The 26201-nt window shown below is 46.9% G+C and overlaps 1 protein-coding gene across 5 annotated transcripts in view; it reads left to right on the top strand.

The window, feature by feature from the left end:
* Nucleotides 1-26201, top strand: part of HUWE1 (HECT, UBA and WWE domain containing E3 ubiquitin protein ligase 1) — a 2445223-nt gene that overhangs the window by 2160403 nt on the left and 258619 nt on the right. For 4 of the 5 annotated variants that reach the window (XM_069645304.1, XM_069645303.1, XM_069645301.1 and 1 more), the window contains exon 71: nt 13772-14004. In XM_069645304.1, the coding sequence (XP_069501405.1) occupies nt 13772-14004 (233 nt within the window). The remainder of the gene's footprint in view (nt 1-13771; nt 14005-26201) is intronic. The other variant, XM_069645305.1, reaches the window with a different exon arrangement.

Below are 26201 nucleotides of genomic sequence, written 5' to 3'. Positions count from 1 at the left end.
AGTAATCGCTCTATCTTGGAGCCTCCAAGCGAACGTGGGAAACATCTGACGAGGTCTGTTGATCTCCCATAATCTGCTATGGATGCGTTATATAGAGCGGGTGCAAGGGGGCAGCCCTGCTTTGCGCCTCTTGAAGTCTGTATTTCATTAGACAGTCTCCCCTCTGCACTAAGGCGCACGCGTATAGTGGTGCCACAGTGCAGTGCTTTTATGGGTTCCAGAATCGCTCGCGGGCAATCGATTTCTTCAAGTTTTCCCCAAAGCCTCTGCCGATTGACCTGGTCAAAGGCCTGGACCAGGTCAATAAAAGCTATATAGATGGTGGGCTCCCCTGCACTGCTTCAGCTTTCAGGGAACTCAGAAGGAGAATATTAGTTGTTATCCCTGAGTTCTTCACAAAGCCATTCTGGAAAGGGTCTACTTGGGCTGTTGTTTGGATCCAAGTTTGGAAAGAGTCCAGTGCCATGGGTGCTACCACTTTAATTGTGTAGTAAAGGCTTGTACCAAAGGTGAATTTGTACTGTCACTTGTAGTCTTAATTGTGTGTGGTGTTCCCAAAGGGTACTGCATATAATTCTGCCTAACATGGAGATGAAACTGAATGCCAGACATAGAGTTCAGGGAATAAGAGTTCACCCTGAAGCTAGACGACCTGGAGAATAGAGAACAAACATACGTATAGTCGGTCTGGTTGAAACAGACAGAGAAACTGACCCAGGTCGAGAAGAAAGTGCAGGACATTGTGAACCTCCTCTATCAAGTGGAAGGAGGGGAAACAGTGTACATCGAAAGAGCCCACAGAGGAGGAAGAGTGTTCAGCGGTGGTCCACACCCTGTGGTAGTCAAATTCCTGCAATATAAGGAAAAAACAGAACTCCTTCTGAGGGTGAAGCAGGTGTAGAAAATAGACTTACAAAGGTCAAAGTGTTTCAGGACCTGCCAAGCTTCACCCTGGGGCGTAGTGGGGGGTGGGGTGCAGACCACTCACAACATGGCTCACAAAGGAATTCAGTACAGGTAGGCGTACCCCTTCGCACTGCTGTTCGAGGTCAAAGGAGAAGAATATAGAGTCACTATAGCGGAGGAGGTATTGCAAGTCCTGCGGCACCTAGCAGAGAGCACAGAAACAAGAGCCATAACAGGCCCACAGGGGGCCACTCTCCCAGGATAATGCAAGCCAAAGTAAGGGCCCAGAGGCGCAAGAGCGGTAAAGTGGGATTGAAATATGTGGCACTGAGCTCCCTGTCAAGAGCAGCCCTGACAAAAGGGGAGACAGAGGCAGCTTAAAAGGAGGACTCTGGTGGTAAAGGGGAAAGGTGAAGCGAATGAATAGATGACCCTAGGCAGGTGGAGGTTCTTAACCTAGTGGCCTTCAGTTGAAAGAGGGTGTCTCAATACAGGATACCACAGTTTGGGTACACGATTGTTGGTACATCATGTTAGTTATTAAGAGGGGGTTTAAAGGGGATACCAGTGGGATCGAGACCAAGAGAAAGAGACGGGCCGGGGAGATATAGAGGGGGAAACAGAAGGAATACGGAACAGGGATATAAGCAAGAGGCACTAGCCCAGGTATGGAGGGGAAAATAATGGAAACGAAAGGAACCAGCCTCCTGAGGGTGAGATCGCTAAATGTTAAGGGGATGAACTCCCCCACCAAAAGGTCCCTGGTGGTGCAAGAATTTGAGAGGGCAGCGTGGATGTTCTCTTCATTCAGGAGACCAGATTGAAAGCCGGGGAGGTGCGGCCATTGGGAGGAAAGGGGGTGTGGCAGACCTACTGGGCCTCGGGTGCTCAGAAAAAAGGAGGGGTAGTCCTGATATTACACTGGCGGGTCCGACTGCTAAACCCTGGGGTGCAGTCACTGATGGGGGGGCAGTCTATTATTGGTCCAGGGGAGGTGGGAGGGGACCTGGGTAACTAGCCGGAGTATACACCCCCAATCGGGGCCAGAGCGCATTCAACAAAGAGGCCCTCTCCACCATACTGGCCATGAGTAGAGGGGTAGACGTAATAGGGGGAGACTTTTAACGCCTGGGCTGACGTTCAAATGGACAGGCAAGTGACCAGAGCTGAACCCAGGGGGGCAACCCCTGGGAGAGGGAGCCAAATTAAAAAAGAGCCTAGAAGTTGGGGGCTTACTGGACGTCTGAAGGCCCCTACACCCAAATCGGAAGGGATATACATTTCTATCGGGCATGCGCTCGACCTTCGCCAGAATTGACTACCTGCCAATAGGCAGAGAGCATGAGTCGCGACTAAGAAATAGCGCAATCCGGCCGGTGGGCTGGTCGGACCATGACATGGTCACCATGGTCCTCGATATAGAGGGCATAAACAGAGGCGACTCAAAGTGGCGCAGCAATGAATACCTGTGGTGAGACAAGCTCTTCGCCCAGGATTTTACGGCTGTGATAGAAGAATACTTCCAGATAAGTAATAATGGGGAAGTAGAGGAGACAACACTCTGGGACACGGGGAAAGCCACCTGGAGGGGGGGTGGCCTAATAAGGGAAGCGGCCAAGAAGAACCAGGAGCGAAGGTTGCAGGAAGAGAGTGGGTAGGGAAATTAAGGAGCTGGAAGTTAGAATCCATTCCCAGGGGAATAACTGAGAAAAGGGCCTGGGAGCACTTGAGCAAAAAAGGGCTGAACTGAACGCGCTGGGAGTAGGGGACACAGTATGGAAATTAAAATTCTTATAGCAAATATTCTATGAAAAGGGAGGTAAGCCGGATAGGATGTTGGCCACCAGGTTGAGGGCTCAAAGGGCAGAGAGATGGGTGGATCGCATTCACGGGGGAAGGACGACACTGGGCTACTTCCCTGGTAGAGGTGGCAAACCAATTTGCCAAATACTATGAGGAGCTTTATAAAAGTGAAGAATCCCGGGATAGAACGGGGATGCAGCAATATATAACCGGGACAGGAGTAACGCAACTAACCCTGGCTGAGAGGGACCTTACCTTCTGGAGACCCCATTCACTCCCGAAGTAATAACGGGGGCTATAAACAGACTACCAGCGGGAGGGGCTTCAGGGGAAGACTGATATACAATGGGATTTTATAAGAAATTTGCAGGAACCCTGGCCCCCACCTGGCCAGATTATTTAACCATTTAACCATATACTCCTTTATAAGAGCATACATAGTAGTCATCCCCAAAAGCGGCAAAGACCCCACCAATTGCAAATCATATTGCCTGATATTTCTCTTGACTACAGACATAAAGGTATATACCAGGGCCCTGGCCAATTGCATGGAGGGAATCCTGCCCCACCTGATTCACCTGGATCAAGTGGGCTTTATACAAGGAAGACTGGGAGCGGACGCCATGCTCAAAGCCCTAGATATTATGGAGCACTCGAGGGTGTAGGGGGAAATCATGTCTTGCTCAGTCTAGACTCAGAGAAAGCCTTTGATCGGGTAGAATGGGAGTTCCTCTGGGCCACATTGGAGAACTATGGATTTGGGGAGCGGTTCATGACAGGGATTCGATATTAATATGCATCTAATCTACCGTCCTCCTGGCGTTCCCTCCACCTTTGGAAATGATATAGCTCAGCTATAGTCCACTAACACTTAAAGCAAATCACAAGTCATCATCCTAGGAGACTTCAATCTAGGTCTCAATGATCCGAAAGATTCCAAAGCGGCTGCACTTAAGGACACCTTCTCTGATGTAGGGTTCATGAACTATAACTATATTAATAGTAGATGAAGCAGACTTAGATATTTTAATAGAACGGAGTTCAGCAGATGGTAGGTGTGGGTTATTTACAATTCTTGGCTCTAACGCTGATTTGAAGATAAATGCAACTCCACCACCTTTGGTGGTGTTGGACTCTCTATCCGCACGTAGATTGGTGTAGTTTTCTGGTAGTGCTTGTGAGGGTCCTGAAGTTGGGTTGAGCCAGGTTTCTGTAATGGCAATTATATCAAGGTCTTGGGTAGTCAATATATCTAATATGTCTAATGCATGTGCTTGAAGGGATCAGGCGTTAATGAGGCCTAACTTTAAAGTACCCAAGATATTACTTGGTACAGGTATTTGTGTTTTACCATTGTTAGTATGTTTGATAGATTTTGATGAGGAATAGTCTATATGAAGAGACCAGGTGACCGCAATCTATATCAGAAACTGGTGGACTAAAGGGTCGTACAGATGCATATGGATTTTTCAGCAGCGGGTAAAATAGTGGTACAAAGCAGTTTCATGGATCGTGTACCGTAGTGGAAGGTTTGCTCATACACAGGTGGCAACAAAGCACGGAGCATTTAGTAGCAACGTATGTAACAGATGATAGGAGATGTACATAGGAAAGTCTTAGCGATTCCGGCAAGGTGTGAGGTTGTGGAGTCGCGATTAGTATAAATATCTGGTAGACATTGATGGATGTTGCAGGTATAAGTTAACTACTCTTGGTGCAATAGACTGTATACGGATTATGGGATGCAGTGATTGGGATAGGGGTATAGAATGTCAAGGGTTCACCTATTAGAAGTCTCAGTGAATGGTCGAACAGGGCACAGACACAGCGTTCTTGGCCTCGGCTCATGACAGGCTCACAACAGGAAATGATCCTTAGAGGTGTGCCTTTGCGGGTGGGCCGGCGATCGCCTGCCGGCAAGGATATACTAACATTTAGCAATGGAAGGCCAACCACGTTGAGTTGCAGATCAAAATAGGAAGTCAGGATGATGTTCCACAGACGAAATGTAGGTCGGCCATTTTGAAGTGACTAGTCCTCGTGGCTGGCAATGGAGAGCAGCTCAGAAATGGCAACTAGATGACTCAAATGCGGCGAGGAGGCGGAATAAAGCCTATTTAAGGCATAGAACGCTGGTATGGCAGAATATGCAGCAAATTAGTGAACTTCTCCCAGAATCATGGAGGAAAGCTGCAAATTCAAATGAAACAGCAGAGTATGCCCCAATGCCTAACTTAAGGGAAATGTCACCTCCGGGGCTCTTCAGGAGCGGCGACCACTGCTCCAGCAGTGTTGGAGGGCTCCAGCTCCCCCAAGGACATATGAAGACTGGGGATAAGACAGGCTCACGACATTGGCCGCTTGAACAGCGGACGCCAGGTTCAGAACCCCGCTCACGGCCATACAAGCAGGGAAAATCGCATCCCTCCATTCCAGAAGAAGAATAAAAGATTATTTTTCAGGTAAGCTGGTACTACCAGACACAATGACAACACCACTGGCTCATAACCATAGAGACAACAAATGGATCTCTTTGACTATCAGTCATGCCATCATACACTATGTCTATATTCTCTATTTTAAATTGATGAACATACTCCACATGTAGCTCCCACCTCCCCCTGCCCCCTTTTTTCCTCCTTTCCATTCCAAACTTTTAGCAATCAGAAACTGATAACCAATTATTGGTAAAGCAACATAACTGAACGAACTTGACATCTCCAGAACTACCTGCAAGGCAGGGTAAGTCAAATATGTACTTGGAAAACAGAAAACAAACACAGTCCAATATATAAAGGGGAAAACCCTAGTGAGACCACATCAAGACTCCTTTTTTAAAACTGTTACTTCTTTTCTCGTTAGATTGAACTCTGCATATATTTCCAACTGAAAGTAATGAGAAGAATTGAACTCTGCATCATATACAGTTGCAAACAGAGATGCAAACTCAACGTCCAGCAATACGTTTTGACTTAAAACAGATCGAATTCAAATGTGATGCTTCCTCCTGATGAGCCTCAATGAAGTGGTGAAACATGTGTAGAGGACATAGACACGGAGAGGACACAAGAACACAGAAATACGCACAGATGCGTATATAGATAAAAGGACACACAAAGGGATCACATAGTCACCAAAAATTAAAAGGAAACAAATAAAAAAAAAGGTCAAATGACAAGAGCAAGAAAATAATTGAGCACTGGTAAATCACAAAGGAAGATGAGACAAGTACACAGAGAACAAAAAGATTAGGTACCAAACCCTTGAATACAAGCTTAAACACAGCTTTAACCTCTCATCTCAAATTGCAAAACAATTTTTTCAAAAATAAACACTTAAGCACTCTATTTTGTGCATTTTGTTCTCATTAGGAATTTTCGTTTCTCAGGCGCTATGTAAACTTTATCACTCACTTATACTTCTGGGCAAATGCAGAAGGGAGTCTCTTTACAAGTGACAGCAACCCCTCTGCCCCCTCCCCAATCTGTTAAGGAGAGAGCCCAGACCACGAGTGAATGTTTGCTAACTCCAATTTATATATATCACTGAACCTTCTTGTATATAAAGAAGCTGTGTTATCACCCAAAATAGTGTGCAGACATTCCTTTGTATGGGGGCTTGTAGACTCACTGTACTTAAGAAGCAGCCTGCATCACCTCCTAAGTGCTTAAGCCTTGGTCGCTTGTCCAAACTACCATATAGAGAACCGTGGCTGTGGTACTCTGTGCCTTTGTCCCATCCATGTAGAGGACAGAAGTACAGATGCCTCCCTCCAGTCTTTACAGGATGAAAAACCTTTTAAAATAATTTCCCCCAATTTGATGCGATATCCCTCGCATGATTTTAGAAACAATTGTATTAGATCAAAATTTAATCTGTTAACAAATTAAGTGAGGGGAGCTAGACTAAAAGTTGCGCGAGAAAACAGGCTTTGCCTATTTATTTATTTTTAAAACAGCTGGAATCACTGAAACGCCTGATAGTAGAATGTGAAGTCTTGTATGGAAAAAGAAAAAGATGGTTGTGTAAATTTGTGGAAAGTCTGTTAACGTGCGATTGTTGGTGTGAAATTCTGGCAGGGCAAAAAACTTACTTATACATAGCAGTGTTCGCTTTTATGAAAGACATTAATATTAATGGAGATAATGAATAATGGGCAATATGTATATCGAAGAGAGTGATGTATTGTAGAAAAATGAGGTGTAGCAGGGTGCAAAATTTCCATTTGCAAATTGGGAGTGAAAATTGGACTGGGGCGAACTCCTGCTTTTTGTAGCAGGATATTTAGGGCCCAACATTGCAATCTAGTGCGAGAAGTTTGACTGCAGTGTTTAATGGAAACCCCTTTGTGTCATTTAAAAGTAGCAGAATTGCAGGCGAAGGAGAAAGTAGATTAAGTGCAAATGAGTGAAAGCAGGAAAGAAGAGACTCCTGGAGGTATTTTTAATTAAACCTGTTCCAGTCAGACATTGACTGCTATCAGAAAATAAAGGGCGCAGGAGAAGCAGTTCCTGTTATCCACAGGAAAATTAGGATGAAAGCAAAAGGCAGGAATAAACATAAAAAGTGGGATAGTGTAAGAGAACGCCAGACATAGTTTGGGTTGTGGAAGAAAAGTCCTATTTTTCAGCATACAATAGAAGGGTGCCAAGGAGGATTACATGGAAAGCGGGTAAGAAAACTAACAAAACCACCCATTGGAGAGAATGAGTGGAGCAGTCTACAGTGGTCAATATTCTAAGTAGCTGCAGAGGTATCGTAATAGCCGAAAGTTAAGCATGCCACACCTGGTGTCAATGACTTGAAATCCGAGTGCTATTTTCGTGGAAAGGGTTGGGCGAACAAAAAGTGGATAATTTGGAATGTACAGTCCTTTTTAAAATGTCCATACATTGGGCAGTAAACAAGATTAGATGTTGATTCGGGGGTAGGCCACAAATTATGCACTCAACATTGGGGTGTGCTAATTTACTTTTAGCAAGTAAGGAAATGGTGTGCTATGTGCATGTGGAGAACTGGTATTCATTCATGCTAGAAGCTGATTGACTTTTGTGCCTGACCAGTAGCTGGTGAGAGAGGGTTCCTTACTTGCTAAAAGTAAACTAGCACACTTTAACGTGTATCTTATTACTGAGGTTTTGATGCACAGGTGCTCGCGAAGGGTCATTCACCACACTTCTTTCACAAATGGAGACGAGTGACTTTTGCAAGTGGCCTACAACTTGAGATTTTGCTCCGAGGTGTAGTATTTATTCCCAATGTTATCATTAATTTTAAGGATGTCCTAATTTTATTTTCTGATGAATTGTAAATGTAAGAAATGTTGGATGAATTTGAAAGGTTTTTATAAACCAAATCACATCAATAAATAATAATAAGCGTGCCTTAGAAGTAGGACCACAGATACTCTAAGTCGGCTGACAACACTTAGAAGGTACTCTCGGATGCTTAGATCAGAGTAGTGACGTGGGGGCTCCAGAACTGGCCTCTGGGTAGTCCTTGTGTCACTGATTCCGCCATAATCCTCTGAATGGAGTAGCACATTCTATTGTATGGCATTTCTTCTTTTGACTAGAGAACATTATGCAGTACTGAGGCTGTAGGGTCTACTTACGTACACTGGAATTCTTTTCCATTACTATTGACACGGTTAGTAGGGGTTTTCAAAGTCAGTACCTGTGGCAGGTCTTGGAAAAGCCAACCTATGTATGGAAGGTTATTCACATGCCCAATTGAGCAAAGGCATCCTCTTAAGTAGTGTTCACCAAGAAGCAAGGCTGAAATAAGGAGGAATGGCACTCTGTTTTGTAGTGCAGTGAACACTAGCAGTACTGATGAGAACAAAAAACACACAGAAAAGTTGTTTTTTAAAAACACATTTATTACAGTACTAGTTTAAGGCATGCTTTCAAACATTTCAAGGTAAGTATTAACACTTTAGTACATATATACAACTCGCAGTAAAGCAACCCACTATGGGTTACACACTAATATAGAACCACAAGCCGTTATTTAAATAGTAAATGCTTTCACCGAAGAACAACAGATGTTAAGCACCTATCAATACATAGGCCTTATAATTAGAATAAAGGCTTTGAGTTTTTACTGTTTTTTACACATAAATACAGAAGGAAATCAATCTGCTTTCTGTATTTATTTAGAAAAATGTAAAGGAAAAACAGGTTTTTCTGTCGGTTCTGTCACTCATACATCACAGGCCAATCACATTGCAGATTGGCAGCATGAAGAGTGTAAAAGTTGTAAAAAAAATAGCATTAAAGTTTTTCGAATTACTCACGGCACATATCTTGAGGCAGCAGCAGTCACAGGAGAAACCATTTGTTATGGAAAACATTTAGTTAGCATTTTGTTTTGCTGTCTGCATGTGTGCTTTAATGCATTTTTTTATTAGAATAAATGCAGAAATATACTGGTTGCGAATTATATGACAAAAATAAATGTGGATACATTAAGATAGAAAGGACCAAAAATAAATATGGATAAATACAGACGGAAATAGCTGTTAGGCAAGATTGTATGCAGTACCCTTTGAGTGCTCTACAACAACCCTGACCTCCTGGCAATAGGAACCCAACCTTTGGTATAAGTCTGTACTACACAGGTTGGTATCGTGTTCAGCAGCCAGGCTTATCTCAAGAGGGGTCAATGTGAGCTGTAGGGGAGTTACACAGAGATTCACAGTGACAAGTGTTCAAATAAACTTACACATAAGGTTTCTTGAGTAAACCATTATTAATTTATCAGTCAGTTAGAATAAGCCTTTTTCAGAAGGGAGCAATATAAAAGCAACACACAGATACACTCCAAACTACACACTTAGTTTCTAAATCAGTAAAAAGACCCTTTTGGGATGGCCCACAGTCACAACCTACCCCCTCGGGTGACTTCAGTAGCAAGGGTGCTGGGGACATTAATATCTTGTAGCATTAAGAACATTCTTAGGAATTGGTCAAAAGAAAAGGTTATTGGAACAAACAAGAGATCACAAATCTTCTTAAGCAGGCAAACACTTTTGGATCCCTAAGCAAAGTCATTCAGTATAACAGCTTAAGCCAAAGTCAATTGGCAAAAGTCTATATGAGCTATACCACTTCTGGTAGGCAAGTAGAAAAGTCTGTGCACAATGTTTTAGAAGTTTTTGAAGAAAAGAAGAATCTATATAGGGCTACAAGCAGTTTAGACTTGTGAGTAGAAGAAGATGCAAGCAACTCTACAGTAATAGGTAAGTTCTCTCAGACTTAACAGTAACTTTTGGATTGAAGAAAAAAGTGCAGCAGATGACTCCTGTTCATGTGCAGCGCTCTCTGTTCCTGTGCCTCAGTCGTGGGGACAAGAGGGAGGACTTCTGGGGACTCCTGCACTGCAATGAGACGGTCACCGCTCGCAAACCGCTATCTTAAAACAAGTGGCACTTCAGTGTTTCAGCTCCTCGCTACTACCGCACATATGAAATGATATGATTGGTTATTTATAACGCGCTTAATACCCAGAGGTTTCTAAGCGTGGACCCTGGGATCGTGTCCTGTATTGGTCTGGGTCATCTTGCTTACAAGGCGAGCACGTTGCCCCTGAGCTATCCTCACGAGACTACCGCAAATAACACAGTGGTTCCTGGCTGCCTAGATGGACCTCCCTTGCTTCTGGGGTCGCACACTCTGTTGATGGGGCTCAGGCTCTGTCAGTCCTGCTTCCTGGAGCTCTTGGCCAACTTAAAAGCAACACACACAATCTGGTGTTCCTCTCCCTGGCTATTCAGTTTCCAGCAGCAACTTGGTGGAAATTCAACCAGCTCCGAGAAGATGTCCAGTTGGCTTACTTTGGAGTTGATTGGTCCCACCATCTCAAGGGGAGAAGTCGTCCTTGCAGGGGCTTCTCTGTCGATACAAATTGGGAGATTCAGCACAGCAGCAGGGCTTCACCGGGCTATCCAACGGTCCAGGAGTTGCAGCAGGCGTTCTCCAAGTTATTCTTCGGTTCCTTCGTCCAGTGGTCGACTCTGCCTTCCAAGCCGAAAGCCTTGCCTTTTATTCGGGTTTCTCCCATTAATTCCAGCCTAGCTGTCAGTCACCCAGCAGGGTGGCTGTCCTTACCGGACAGTCAGCCGGCCAATCACTGCAGAGTGCATTTGGGTCTCCTAGGAGACTAAACACAGGGAGTTTAGGACAGCTCCCTCACTTCCTGCCCCTGCCAGATACCCTGGAGCCGGAGGCGGGCTTCACTCGTGAATCCCACCAAAGGCAAAGCGAACAAAGGGACCAAACCTGGTTTGGCGCGCAGAGTAAATCTCAAGAAGGACCTTTCCACAAAGAAATGGCGAAAAAAGAAGACCTAGGCCATTTTGACAAAAATGGCACCCTTGGGTGCTTTACTGCAGCTGCAAACGCAGCCCGCAGTAAATGCATACCACGGTAAGTTAAACGTAAACCACAGGCCACCAGTCCAATGTTACATGTGAAGCTTGACAAAGGGTATACTAAGTGACCCCTCCGACACCCTATCATAAGATAGTGTGTGCTGGGTCTAAAAAGTTACAAATATAAATAAAGTCAATTTCACTTTACTGCTCTGGGCAACAGTAGTATATCCCAGAGAAGGTATTTAAACCTCTGGGAAATCTGGAAGACTTCCCTGTGCCACTGCACTGAAGGTGATGTGTGACACAATGTAAAAGATGATGCTATGGAGTTTGTCAGGCTCCATAACCAAAACAAAACACAAAGTTCGAAAATCACAAAATACATGAGCTAGTGGGGGGAAAAGGGTCTCACTCTCTCCAGGTTAAAAAAAATCAAGTCCTCAAAATCCAGCAACGTTGCTGGGGGTCTCTAAGGTGGAGGGAATTGGCACATTTCTGAGAATTCTCCCTAACAATAGCAGAAAAAGAAATACCATAAAACCCGAAGCCTTAATTATAATGCCCCCAGCGCTATATACAACCACTTCAGAAGTCCAGCCCTAGCCTTTGCCACGTCTATAGTAGTCGTTTAGGTGCCCCAAAGGTTCCTGAGAAAAGAGCAGACTAATCCTGGCGGGCCCACTCAGCTAGTACAGGACAAGTACTGTAGTTATTTCAGGGTAAGTGCAACCTGGGAAAAAGGGGTCTAAAAGAGCGAGAAATAGTGAAAGGCAAAGCAACTACCTATCTTGGGTTACAGAAGTATAGCCCACAGAAGTACTGACCTGGACACCACCATTCTGGGCCAGCACCAGATAGCGAAAAAGTAAGTAGGACTTTGCCCCCAATGTGGGGGGCAGTTCAAGTGATATGTTCTGTCCCCCAGACCCTTGCTGAAAGGTAAGAACAGTCCTAGGCAACAGTAAATTGCTGGGGACGACCGGTCTCACCACTGTGGCCATTGTGCAGGGTCTTTGGGTTGCTGGTTCGAAGGCAATCACTGCTGGTAGTCTTTAGGTTCCTCTGGAGGCCTCAGACCATAGGGGATGCACCCTGATTTGCTTCCACAATGGAGACCCCCTCATCTTTACAGGTGCACATCTTGCATTGACCCTGGAATGAGTCATGGGGCACTAGACAGAAGAACTATGGTTTTCCTCCTGAGCCTTGTGGACACCCACAAAGAGAACCAGCTATCTGGCCAACTGGAAGTTCTTGCAACGATGAACAGCTGGGCCTGAGCCTTGCAGATGAAATTCATTGACTGAAAACAGGTGATGTACCTCGAGCAGGACAGGTGACTGGTTGGCCCCATTAGTCATTCAGGAGGAAGGCGGCACCTTGCAGAGGTCTTCCCTGTCAACTAGAAGGTTGAGGTTCGCGATGCAGTGTTATTGGCAAAGCCAATGCTGGTTTCTGAACCAGTCCTGGGGCATTTGTCGGTTGTGTTCTTTAGTTCCCTTCAGCTCTAGTGGTCGACTTGGTTCATGTATCTCCCTATATTCAGAAATGAGGCCGGAGGCGACCCCAGCCCTCCAATAAGGACACTTTGCGACATTCAAACTTTGAGGTAGCTGTCCAGTAGTGGACAGTCAGTCTTCCAGAATCTGGCCAGCAACATCCAAGATTCTAGAAATGAGGATTGGGGCAGACAACCCTGCTCCACACTTCCTGCCAGTGCACACACAAAGGACAGCCTTCTCTGGCTTCTTGTAAGACGCCCACCAAGGTGAAATGAAGAAACGGTTTCTTCTCCACCTGGCAAGATAAAAGGATGCCCAAAAAAGGGCAGGCCAACTTGAAAGGAGCTTAAACACGAGGAGAGGCTATTTTGGGTATATGGTCCCCTAAGTACATTATCATGGCTTAAAAGGCAGTATGCAATAATGCATTCAGAATAAAGGCAAAAAAGGAACGACTGCCGCTAGCCTGTTCAAAGGATGCCTCAAAAGGAGCAAAAAGGCTACATGTAAAGGACTACATAATGGTGTCCCCACAGCACTTCAAGCAAGATGATGTCTGCTGCAAAATATGTCAGAAAAGAGAGGGCCCCTCTTGTACTAGTAGTTTCGGGGACTAACCAGTGACAAAAAATGGCATTGCAAAATGAACCCTGGGGTCTCTCGGAAGGCATAACATCCAAAACAAAGAGGAGAGACGTATTCACCTCACACTGGCGACTTCGAAGACGGGTTCAGTGTTCCAGAACAGATGGTGAGTCAATGAAAAAAAATCAGTTCGTCCTGCAGTAGTGCTGGGAGGCTGAAAGTGAAAGGGGGTAAGATTTGCAAAAGGAAAACTTAGTGCAAGTGCTGAGCAGCGCACTGCTCGCTTCTAGTTGGTATACATCAAAGTTGTTACAATCATACCAAAATCCCTAGCAATCTGAATTTGTATCCCATCTCTGATTGTAATTTTGAATGGCTTGCAAAAAAGCTGATGAAATGGCTGGTAGTGAACTTGCTGTGGAGTCTGAATAAAATATAATGTATATGATGCGGATTGACCTGTTTTTTTTAAAATTATTATTATTTTTTGTGTGTGTGTGTGTTACATTTAAATTGTTTTGTTTGGCAATCTGCCAGATGTGGGCTCTTTTGTGCTTCTATGCTAGAGTTCTGGACCAGGTGCGAGTTAAAGTGTCAGGTTTGTGCTTGTGACCCCTGTGCGCTCTAGATTTGACATTGCTGAGAATGTGGTCATTGTGGCATCGCAGAAACGGCCCCTTGGAGGTAGAGAGCTGCAGCTGCCTTCCATGTCAATGCTAACATCCAAGACCTCCACGCAGAAGTTCTTCCTGAGAGTACTACAGGTGATCATCCAACTACGAGATGACACGCGGCGAGCCAACAAGAAGGCAAAACAGACTGGCAGGCTAGGTAGGTGCCACCTTTCACGGATTGTTAAGCTTGTTAAATGGGCTAAAATGTGGCTAAAATGTGCTAATTGAGATGGTCTATAATTGGTCCCACTGTTGAAGTGTGTGCACAGTTTTTGGCCCGTAACATCCACTCCCGCCTTTTTGCAGTAAGTTTTGTTGCTGTAGGTTTCTATATTCCTCCCAACTGCACATGCTACATCGTTGGCCCCACACAACTACTGTTTCCCACTGAGGCATGCTTTCTCTAGGTATAGCTCTCCTCCATCATATGTACTTACTCTTACCTCTGCAACAAAACTCCCTCTGGGTATAGCTTACAATATCCCATTGACAGTCTCTGTACAGCTGGACAGCTCTTTTGATAACTGCTCTTTTTGCTAATATTCGTTTGTCCATTGCTTCAACCCGCTTGATTGCACTTAGCTGATTTCACTTCATTTAATATTTCTACTCCTTCCTTGAAACATACCCTATTTGTGTCCCAACACTCTTGAGGGTTTGGTCTTAAGATGAAGTCTCAATGCATTGCATTCTCCTGCAGATTCCTCATCCGATAGATATTCCTTTCAACTTCAGCTGCTGAAACTTCTCGACAGGGGGCGTAGTGGGACTCATTGTTGACCATTGATCTGTCTTGACTCGGCCCCGCCACTCCTAAACTCCGGACATGATGTTGGCAGTACTCTGAGAAACCTGAAGGTGTCTCGGCCACTAATCCCAGGGGATCTGTCATCTAGGTGGCTAGAACACTGCCATCGCTTTTGGGTCCAGTTCCCGTAGTTGGACCAGTGTAGTAGGATCACCTGGATGAGAGGTATTCGGGGAGTGGGACGCAAGATAGTGTGATAGGCTATCCCCTTCCCTGTAGCACTTTTCACCATCCTACCAGGTAGGATACATAGGAACTCAACCCCTCCCCACTTACCCGACATGAACACTTTCTCACAGATAGTTTACCGTGACAGAAAACAGACTAACACCCGGGTCAGGTAATTACTGACCATTACACCATTACACACACCTGACTTCATCACACTTCCCCACTTGGATAAGAGGCGGAGCACGAAAGTGCACTCTGAGCAAGGCAAAGCACACGAGGAAGCAGAAGTTCCAAGATGGCAGTTTAATGCGAGGAGCAAGACGCAAGACCCGAAATGATTGCAAGGAGGTAAGTGCCCTTGACCTTTTCAGACCGTTACTTTTGTGAACCTTGGAAAATAAGAAATTTAAGACCTGGGACTAATTCTGAAGAAACCTGCATTGTGTGTCTGAGGTACCCGGGGCTCTCCCGCGTCGATAACCAACATAATGAGGAGTGTTTGCTGCTGTGGTACTGTCCTTGGCTCTTACAACAGAGCAGTGCCAGTAAAGGCAGCACAGCAGGTGAGTCAGAGAGACTGATAATAGACCAGCCTGTGTAAGTACCAAGGTTGCAAGCGGCAACATTGTATGAAGAAATCTAAAGAGAATTGTGTGTGAAACCTATGTGACGAACAATGTGAAAATCATTGAAACCCAGAGGAGTGATTGAACTTTGGAGTCCAAGAAAGATACTGTAGACAGATTGAAATTTGGAGTCCAAGAAAGATACTGTAGACAGATTGAACTTTGGAGTCCAAGAAAGATACTGTAGACAGTGGTCCTGTGCCACTTAGTTACTCATTTGAAGGTCTCTTTTAAGTATCCAACTGGTTGGCAACTGTGAGAAGGGATTTTTGCGATCGAAGTGGTCCTGCAACGGGTCAAGCTGAACCCAGTGCACATTCGAAAGTCTTAAATAGTTTGATGCAAACTGAAATTAGTCTGAGCCCGGCTGAGGGAGACTAATTGTGTAAGTGGAAGGATCTGAGCCCGGCTGAGGGGGATACAGGGTGAACCACCTGAATTGAGTACTTATAAGAGGAAAGGAACTTTGCGTTTTGTTTTGACTCATCAGGCCCTCTGAATCAAGAGACTTTTATAAGTAAAGGGACTTGGGCACAGAAGGACCTCATGCTGTTAATGGAACTGTAATCTCATACCGAAGAAGCCAGAGTGTGTGCTTTGCTCAAGTGAACTGCCTTGTCCCGTTTTGAAAACGTGGGGAAACCAGGCCAACGGCCTCAACATCCTGACATATCATTTTGTGAACACTTCTTTCTTTTTCATGAACACTACCCCACACTATTTGTATTTAGCGCTAAGGATTGGCAATCGTTTTTTTTTTAGTATAGGCCCTTTTATTTTGACCAGACTCCACTAGGACTGCTTCCATCTATAGATTTAGCATTAGAAAGGCGTTTTATCATACCCTTGTTTAAAAGTTCAATAAACACCCTTGAACTGTGATCACTTGTGTCTGTCTTACTGTTGATGCAATGCCTTCCGTACAGTACATAGAACACGTCACTACGCCCCCGGACCTCAATTCCTATGTTTTCGCTGCATGCTCAGCATACTGTTTTCGGCACGATTCTTTGAATTAGTCGTTGATATGTGGGGCCTAACGCTTCTGGATTCAAATGCTGCCAAGACGGCAGCTCGAATATGTCCATCACAGACCTGTTTCTAATCCTTTCAGCGCCGCTCCAAACGCTTGAAAGAGGAAGATTTATGTGGCGGAAGACCTCCGGAGCAAGCACCCGAAGAATCGAGTGACTACATGGAAGAAAACCCACAATATCCGGCTGGAAGCATTTTGGTGGACAGGAGGTGCTGACGCGGCCGCCCGCCGGCTCCACAGAACATCTACTGTGTGCCAGGAAGAGCGGGCCGCAGTGGGGGAGGGGCGCAGCGGTAACTCTCGTACTGCGTCGCCTGAGAAGCGAAGGGCAGTGCAGCCGTCCTCGGCTTGGAACGCAGAGAAGCCTCCGGCAGAGAATACCAACACCTGTAGCTGATTACATTAGGAGAGGAGAGCGGAACGCCGGCTAAGCAGCCGAGGGAGCGTTATACGGCTCCCACGGCTGTGCTTCGAGCAGCGCTGCAGCCGGTGGGCCAGCCCATTCATCCCCTGCATTGGCAGACCGAGGAGAGCACGGAGGAGCAACACGGAGCCACGCGGGGGGGTCTTGTCACACCCCTCACACCAAGTAAGTGAAGAGGGGCTGGGAGGCTTCCACCCCCCCCCCCCCCCCACCACGTCAAACCCCAGTGCCACGCCATAACCCTCGGGGTGAGACCACAGGGAGGCTCACTGACAAATCCCACAAACTGTTGCCGGCACTAAAATTGAATGAACATAACGCCCTGTGTACACAACGCATGAAACATGGCGGAGACCGCTGAGGGCGATCCCGTGAGGTTGCTGGGGGCTGAGGCTGTCACGAATGAGGGGGCATAGGAGGCTGCATTCTCCGCCCCCCCCCCCTTCTTCTCCCCGGCACTTGGTGGTGATCGCCGAGCAAGATAGCATTACACCCCACATGGTGTGGTTACCAGTGCACTACTAATATCCCGGGTTTATAAAGGCAGAACTAAGCGGCTCCTGCCAAGCAGAACCCCATCAATCCTGGAGTGGTGCAGGGGGACACCCCGCTGAGAGCTGTGTGGGGGCAGTCTCCGTGATCAAACTTTCGGGACCCGCCCGGCAAAGATCCTGGCCCCGTAGAAGGTGCAAATAAATACTAAAACACAGTGAGGACAGAGGGTGTGAAGGCCACACGCTTCCACACTACCCGCCTTTTTTCTCTTCTTTGAAGATTTACACAACAGTATATAATACATGGGAGGACACAGTCCACTCTGGCCGTATACCACACCACATGGGACGCACCGAGAGGAAAGGCACAGGAGGGAAAAAGACGGGCCCGATGGACTCCTTCGTCAGCTCCCAGCCACACAGGGCGGCCGATGGGGCGCCACAGGAACACGACAAACAAGGGGAAGATCCCCTAGACCGCTTGGAGACACTTGTCCAAAATGGATTCATGGCAGTCAATGTCAAACTGGACGACATAGTCGCAACGATTGGGTCCCTGAAAGCTCGAGTGGAAAAAGAGAGCACGCGTATCACGGAAGCAGAGAGCAGGATAAGCACGAACGAAGACACAATTTTACAGCATGGCCGCGACTAGCCCACCTCCAGACAGAGCTACGAAAAACTCAACATAAGTGCGATGATTTAGAATCAAGATCTCAAAGGAATAACTTCCGGATTGTTGGAATTGCGGAAACATTTGGCAAGGGCGACATGGAGAGGCAAGTGGAAAACCTGTTGAGAAATATCCTGGGAGTAGACTTTCTCTGAACATTTCCTTGTGTAGAGGGCCCACCGCACGTTGGCACCATTACCGAAACCTGGGGCACCTCCCTGCACCATAATAGCACGCCTCCTTAACTACAGGGACAGGGATTCGATACTCGGACTGTCCAGAGAGAAAGGCACTGTACATTTTGAACACAACAGAATCCATATATATCCAGTTTTCTCTGCTGGTATACAGGCACAGAGGCGATCATACGAACTGGTTAAAAAACAGCTGCGGATGCGCAATGCCCTCATCTTAGCTGCGGATGCGCAATGCCCTCATCTTCCCAGCGAAAATGAGAATCCAACATGGTGGGAGAGCTCACTTCTTCGAAAACCCCACAGAAGCCATGACGTATATAGAGGTCTCCATTCCGCTACTTCCCAGAGACTGGATAGTTGACCAGAATGCCATGCCACAACCCAGAGATGACATACCAGACTCAGCTGACTGACCAGAGTAAACCATCTGCTCCCAACACAGGGGTAAAATCAGGAGGATTTTTTTTTTTTTAAGGGATAGCCAGCTCCTTCCCGCCCAGAGAAAGGAAAACTCTGTAATATGGACGGACTGAATGAAGACTTATGATTAACCGAGCCCAGAGCCTCCGTCGGGGCAAGCCAGGTGTAAGCAACCCTCAGGAAGGCTCCACCAGTTTAAGGGAATGAACGTTACAGGGCAGCATCGTCAAGTTGGGGGAGATGATGTGGGTGGGGGACCAAAGTATCACAGGATGTTCAGCTCCGTTGAGCAATGCGAGAAGGGGCGGGGGGGTTGAGGGTTTGGAACTCAGTTGGAGGAGTTCAAAATACAAGTTAAAAATCGTGGTGACATTGCAACACATGGAACCCTCCTCAGTAACAGCAAGTCAAGAGACGCAACAAGGGTATACAGGTATGGCTAATCCTGTTATGACGGCCCCAGGGCTTAGACTAAAACTTCTCACATGGAATGTCCGTGGGATGAACAATTGAGCCAAATTGAACAAGGTGGGAGCCTATGTCACTCTACACCATCCACAGATAATCATGCTACAAGAAACTAATGCGCTCCAGAGGGTCAACACTGAGCTCTTGAAAGGGTGGGGTAAGCATAGATACTATGCTGAATACTCACAGGCAAGAGGAGTACTTGTCCTGATCCCCCCCGATCCCCTCCCCCCCCCCCAATTGGGTTCCAATTGGTAAAAAGTAAAATCGACCCCCTGGGTCGATACGTAATAGTTTGGGGCAGCATCGCTGGGGAAGAACTGATATTAATAAACACGTATGGTCCGAACGTGGATGACCCTGACTTCTACACGAATGTAATGCAAGAGGTTGGCTTCTCTGGAAGCGAGCAAATATTGTGGGGGGGGGGGAGATTTCAACAGTATATTAGATACTACCTTAGATCGATCCACCTCCAAACACAGGAATCCCACAAAAACAGCTGGTATTTTACAACAAATCATATCGCAACTAACACTGGTAGACGACTGGAGAACACTACACCCCCATAAAAGACAGTACTCCTTTTACTCCTTGGTGCATGACACCGAATCTCGCATAGATTACTGGTTGGTGTCCGCATCTCTTATGAACCAAATCAACAATAGCGAAATACTTCCCCGCACCCTGTCGGATCACTCCCCTATCCTGTTAGACATGATACTAGGGAACCTGAAACCCCTGGTCAGGAGATGGAGAATGCCTCCCGACATTCTTAAGGAACCTGTAGTGGCAGAGGAATTGCATACAGAGGTTGAATTCTTCCTTGAAACTAATAAAGACTCAGTCAATAGCTCTGCAGTTTTATGGGAGACATTTAAGGCATGGGTGAGGGGGAATCCTGATTTCCAAATCCACGGGGTTGTTGAAGGCAGTCAGGGGGGAACTGGCGGAAGTAGAGAAACGGTTGGGTGAGTTAGAACAGCGATATACATCCATCCATGAAGACAACATCCTTGCAGACATCAATAGTAACCTACAATATTTCAATAAACTAGCTACCGGGGAACTGCTGTATAGGGCTACTCCAGTTAGAGCACGCCGGTATGGCGAGGGGAACAGGGCGGGTCGCACCCTAGCCAACCTACTGAAGGCAGAGAGACACCATACTAAGATTTCCAGCATAGTAGCAGGGGACGTCACGGTAACCACAAGCGAGGAGCGCATAAACAGAGAATTCTCCCATTTTTACACTGAACTGTATGCCGATCATGACCTGAAAACTCCCAATGACATTAGGGAATACTTTGACAGCATCACGCTCCCGACGTTATCAACAGAAAATAGACTGCTGCTGGACCAGCCCTTAACGGTCAATGAAATAAAGGAACCGATTAAATCGCTAGCCAACGGGAAGGCACCCGGCTCAGACGGACTGGGGGCTGAGTTATATAAGGAGCTCCGTGAGGAGCTGGCCCCGATACTACTGTCCGTGTGGGAGGAGGCCATAGAGGTAGGGACACATTCAAACATTCATGAGAGGCCATAATAGCGGTACTCCTCAAGCCCAGGCGCCCGCCGAACAAGATGTCCTCGTACCGGCCCCTATACCTTATAAACTGTGACGCCAAGGTATTTGCAAAGATTCTGGGCACTAGACTCCTGCCAAACATGCCCGTGTTGCATCCGGACCAATGCGGATTTATCCCCACCAGATCAACGGCACTGAATCTGCGTAGGTTGTTTGGTGTCATGGCCCAGATTAAGCCAGAAGCCCAGGCGGTATCTGTATCTCTAGATGTCGAAAAGGTGTTTGATTCAGTGTCATGGACATACCTGTTCATGGTGCTTGAGAAATTTGGACTAGGCCAATACTTCCTAAAATGCGTCAAGGTACTATACACTAACCCGGGAGCCAAGGTATTGACCAATTGCACCATGTCAGAATGGTTTGTGCTGGGCAGGGGTACGAGACAGGGTAGCCCGTTCTCCCCCATACTATTCGCCCTTACTATGGAACCAGTCGCAGCAGCAATTCGGGAACACCAGGGACAGAGGGGTATATGGATGTCGGGCCTGACCCAATCAATATCACTATATGCAGATGACGCCCTGTTATACATTCGGGAACCAGACACACACTTGGGGCCAGCGATGGAGACCGTGCATAAATTCGCAGAATACTCAGGATACAAAACAAATTGCTCCAAATCCGAAATCTTTCCCCTGACCACTGCCAATAGATGTCCAAACACCACACACGGCCTACAATGGTCCCCTCATAAGACAAGATACCTGGGTGTTATTGTGTCGGGAGACAGAACATCCCTATTCTCGAACAACCACGACTCCCTGTTGAACACGATTTCTACTAAACTCTGCTTCTGGGCTAAACTTCCCATTTCACTTATCGGCCCGGTCGCTATTTTGAAAATGGTCATTCTCCCCAAGCTAGTATATATTTTTACTAATATCCCGATATGGCCTGGTAGGCGATTCTTTGATACTCTCAGATACATGGTGGTAGAGTTTGTCTAGTGCAGGGGGGCGGCTGGAATGAAGTGGGAAAAAATGGTGGAACCCTATAACAAAGGTGGCATAGCAGCTCCAGACTTTGAATTGTATTACCTAGTGGCACAGGCTCAGTTTGTTAAACACTGGTATAATGAGCAGGACACCTCACCCCACATTTGTTTAGAAAAACACGCCGCACGCCCAACCGACTTAAGGTCAGCCATCTTTAAAGGAAAACACAGAGATGAGTGTCCATTCGACCTAGTCAGTACAACAGTGCATGCATGGTCCAAAATTTACCGTAGGCTTGGGTTGGAGACACCTTACGACACTGAGGCCCCGTTCTGGAACTTCCCCGGTATAGCACCCACATATGATCCAGATGTGCAGAAGACATGGGACCCGGAGGGAGAATTTAAAATCAAAGACATATTCCCTAATGGCAAATTTATAACGCTGGAAGAGTTCAAAACAGGGATGGGAAGGGACCAATTGATGATATTACAATACCATAGAATGAGAATGGCTTTTAAAGCTAGGTGGCCAATGTTCCCAGATGAACCCCCACCACACCCGTGCCTGGTGGCCTTGTCAACCCAGTCGGGAACCAGTGTCTCGGGGCTATACATGGCTGTGCAGGCCAACACGCCAACGGTAAACACAATAAAGACCTCCTGGGAAACGGATCTGGCTGCTGCCATAACTGAAAGATCCTGGGAGAGGTACTGTGAACTGACCAAGAGAGTATCCATGAACGCGGGCCTCCGGCTGCTCCAATTTAAGGTGTTGAATAAGTTGCACTACACCCCCCAAAAAATTGCGAAATTCACAAATAACAGTCCCGGCAGGTGTCAGAAGTGTGGGGCGGATCAGGCCAACTCGATACACATGTACTGGAGCTGCCCACACGTGTGTATTCTGGCGGGAGGTGGCGCAAATTCTAGAGGAAGTAACTCAGATACCGGCAGACCTCACACCGCAACAATACCTGTTCGGGGATATAGGAAAACAGTCGGAGGTAACCAGACGGCTCTTTAATATTGCATGCGCGGTGGCAAAAAAGTGCATTCTGCAAAAATGGAAGAGTGCACAGGCACCACAAGTGAGCCACTTTCTTAAGCAACTAATGTACGTTAATGAATGTGAGGAACACTACGTAATGTCACTCCCAAAGTCATGTAAACCAAAGGACATTTGGGCCCCGTTCAGAGTATATCTATGCGAAGCAGACTCGACCAGTAGCAGCACGGCAGGGCCCAGTAATATGTCTATTCTGTAATACCACACATTCAGTTATAGAACTGAACGTCTCCGATATGGATATATATGGAATGTCATGTTGTTGCAATGTTGTGTACCACTATCATTAAATAAAGTTTTTTTTTAAAAAAGAAAGGGTGGTGGTCGCCTGGAGTCTGGGCACCCTAGCCAAGTCCCTTGCGGCATATGAACTTGGACATTCTAGATAAGATTACATTACCATTCAATGCAGCCATATCAGACCCCAATAGTACAATGAGACCATGTTCCAAGCCAGCTGTTGATGCCGAACTCACTAAATAATACAAACCAGCTAGGGAGACGTACCCTTCCTGTCATCTCACCCTACACCAGAATGTCTGGTCTTCGAAGCCACAACAGTGTGCTCTAGACCGGCCACATCCATTTCCAACTTCCCAACTAACAGGGAGTCCAAGAAAACTGATGCCCTGGCCAGGAAAATCTTTGCATCAGGAAGTATGTCTGTGAAGGCAGTCAATGCCTCCTGCGCATTAGATAAATATTGACCGCAGGCTGTGGAGTGTTATAGTGGAAGCTGCGGATCACCCCTCGGCTGCAGAGTTGTGGGATTGTTTTTTAATCAGATTTTCAGTGGATTGCATCCTCCCACAGATTCCTAATCTTAAATTATGCAGCGTCAGCTGCTCGGAAAGCTTTTCGACAGGGCGGCGTAATGCTGCTCGATGTCGGCGACTCCCTGCTATACCGCCGCTCCATTCCTTGACAACGGACGTGACATTGAGCGTTGTATGAAAGGAAACCCCCTTGCCTCAGTTACCTTTTTCCTGTGTCCTCAGCACGCAATATCGGAAAACGCTTGTACTCGAAATTTGAAAGAATTCGATAATTTGTCAGTATGTTTTGGGGCCTAAGCCGTCTGGGTTTAAAAGTTGCAAGGACTGAAACCCTAAAATATCGTTTACGGACTGGCACACTACTGGTGTTTAATGTCTTGGTGTCCGGCACGATACGGAGCAATGTGTTTCTTGTCTGGTGCTGAACCCGCAGGCGGTGAAGTAACGCTCAGCAAAGCTGGCGCTTGTCAAGGTCCTTGGAGCACTCACATAGCGAATCTCGCCACTCCTCATCGTTGTCGTTGCACAAAAAGAAACGCAGACGTGATTCCGACTTGTCGGACGAAAGCATATGTCGTACCCAGCGACGGGTGCTTCTAGGGAGGAGTGGGAACACTTCAAGACCAAATATTCAAAGTTTTTTTAAAAGGCCTCAGCTGGTACGGCCTTGGCCTCGATGCGGCAGGCGGATACGGTACCAACCGCTCCCAGTCTGTCCGGTACGAAGGTAGCCAAGGCTGGTCAAGCGCCCTCAAGCAAGACCCCAAAGGAGAAACCTCCTCCTGTGCCAAAACCATTGACCCCCTAAGACCAATAAGCCCTGCGACGGGCAGAGGCACCCCGCAAGAGCAAAGTTTACCAACGGACACTCTAGCCGATTTTTGACAAGGAGGGCAACCCAATACCATGTGGGTTTGAACCGATGGGGAGGTTGCGGCCTTGGATCCATTGCCAGATTTTATGGCAGACAAGGCTGAGTTATTGCAACTGGTGTATGACCTCCGCGATGCCAGTGGTTTGGACACATATCATGATGTGATCCAGCAACTTAATCCATACGCTCACCCGGACGCCCAGTGCCGCAAGCCAGTCACGAAAGTTGTGGGCTTGGCGCTCTGTCGTAGCCTGTGTCGCAATACAACCTCATCGACATACTGTGTGTGACACAGACGGAACAGTCTTTGCCGGTTTAATGCGGCTATAGCAAATCTGGTCAGGGCCTGTTAGGGGAGTTTTCCTAAAGTCCCACTTTGGATGTAAGCTATCTCAGTGGTTTGTAGACCCCCCCCCCACCCCCCAACTCTTAATATCAGTCTGTACTACTCCGAGACCTTAGAGTGTGAGAGCATTAAGGCTTATCTCAACAGGAAGAGGTGAGCTGTAGGTAAGTAGATTGCACCTAGTTACTAATGCACATTAGAGAAACACTTAAACATAAATGTTTCTGATGCGTCTTAATCTGCTTAGAATCACATGCTGTGCATATGGTCCGACAACCAGTGGTAACCTCAGAGTATTGCATCTTGTCTTTCGGGGACGGAAAGGGGTCGTCGGCATAGGCGTGTCTAACAATATCCCTATCGTGACATGTAGTGTACCCAAAATCCTTCACGCGCCGATGTCCCTCAGATTGTTTTTTTCCACCCGGATAACTGGTTGCCCTATAGCTGAGCTCTTAAATAAGAGACATTGTTTATCTCATATTGACTTTGTCGGTTATTCCCCCTTAACTCACTTTGACAGCAATTAACAACTTCGACGAAGACTGCAGGAAGTTTCTTCGTCGGTGGATTTCGATGCCTAAGATCCGGCAGCTGAGGCATCCACGTGGCTTGGCCCTCTGGCCGGCCTACTCAGTAGGTAGAGTGGGGTCGGGGTGGCCATATCTTTCGTTATGTTTTATCGCTTTCCCCCTCTTTGCCCTCTAGGTCCGGTCATCTTTGTGTATACCTTTCGCTATGGAAAGGACTCCATTTAGGTTCTGCCCCGTGGTAAGATGAGCACAGAACCTGTAATTCCAGTCTCCCTTTAGATCCTGACGATAAGCGGTGTGTAGCTTGTAAGCCCTTTTGGCCTAAGACCCTTAAGGAGCACAGTGTAAAGCGGTGGGTCGCATACAGTGTGTAGCGGGCAGAACCCTCTTCCCCCCACCGCCACACCTGCTGAAAGTGATGGGGGTACCTCCGATGACCAAACATCTGTATCGGATGTTACAGACCTTGAGGCGGACTCTTCTAGGTCTGCCACGCCCCCGTCCCCGACCCCTTAATGCCTGACGCAAGTCTCGCTTCAGGGATAACACCCGGAGACGGGGGCGTAAAAAAAACACAACAAGCACACGACCCCACCACAGATTTCGACGTTCCGTTGAAAAAAGGTGACCGCGTCAACAGGGCCGTAGAAAATGTCAGCGGTTTCCTCTAATCGGGTAGATCAGCAGCCTTCCCCGCATCTGCAGCAGCGTCTTGCGACTGGGCACTCAAAAAACAAGGGCGCTACCCCTAAATCGGGTTTACACGTTGAAGCATGGTCATTCGACGCTCCAACGGTCCCTAAAGGCCTGGTAGGCCCAAAACCTACTACTGGGCCTCCAGGTGATAAATCTACCGCTAGGCCCTCTAACGCAGCGGTAGGAGGTTAATCTACCGATAGGCCTTCAAACCCATT

This window comes from Ambystoma mexicanum, chromosome 2p (assembly GCF_040938575.1).
Source record: "Ambystoma mexicanum isolate Mex_15411 chromosome 2p, UKY_AmexF1_1, whole genome shotgun sequence".
In the NCBI taxonomy this organism is placed as follows: Eukaryota; Metazoa; Chordata; class Amphibia; order Caudata; family Ambystomatidae; genus Ambystoma; species Ambystoma mexicanum.
The sequence above is the reverse complement of the archived record's forward strand: the minus strand, read 5'-3'. Positions and strand labels throughout refer to the sequence as shown.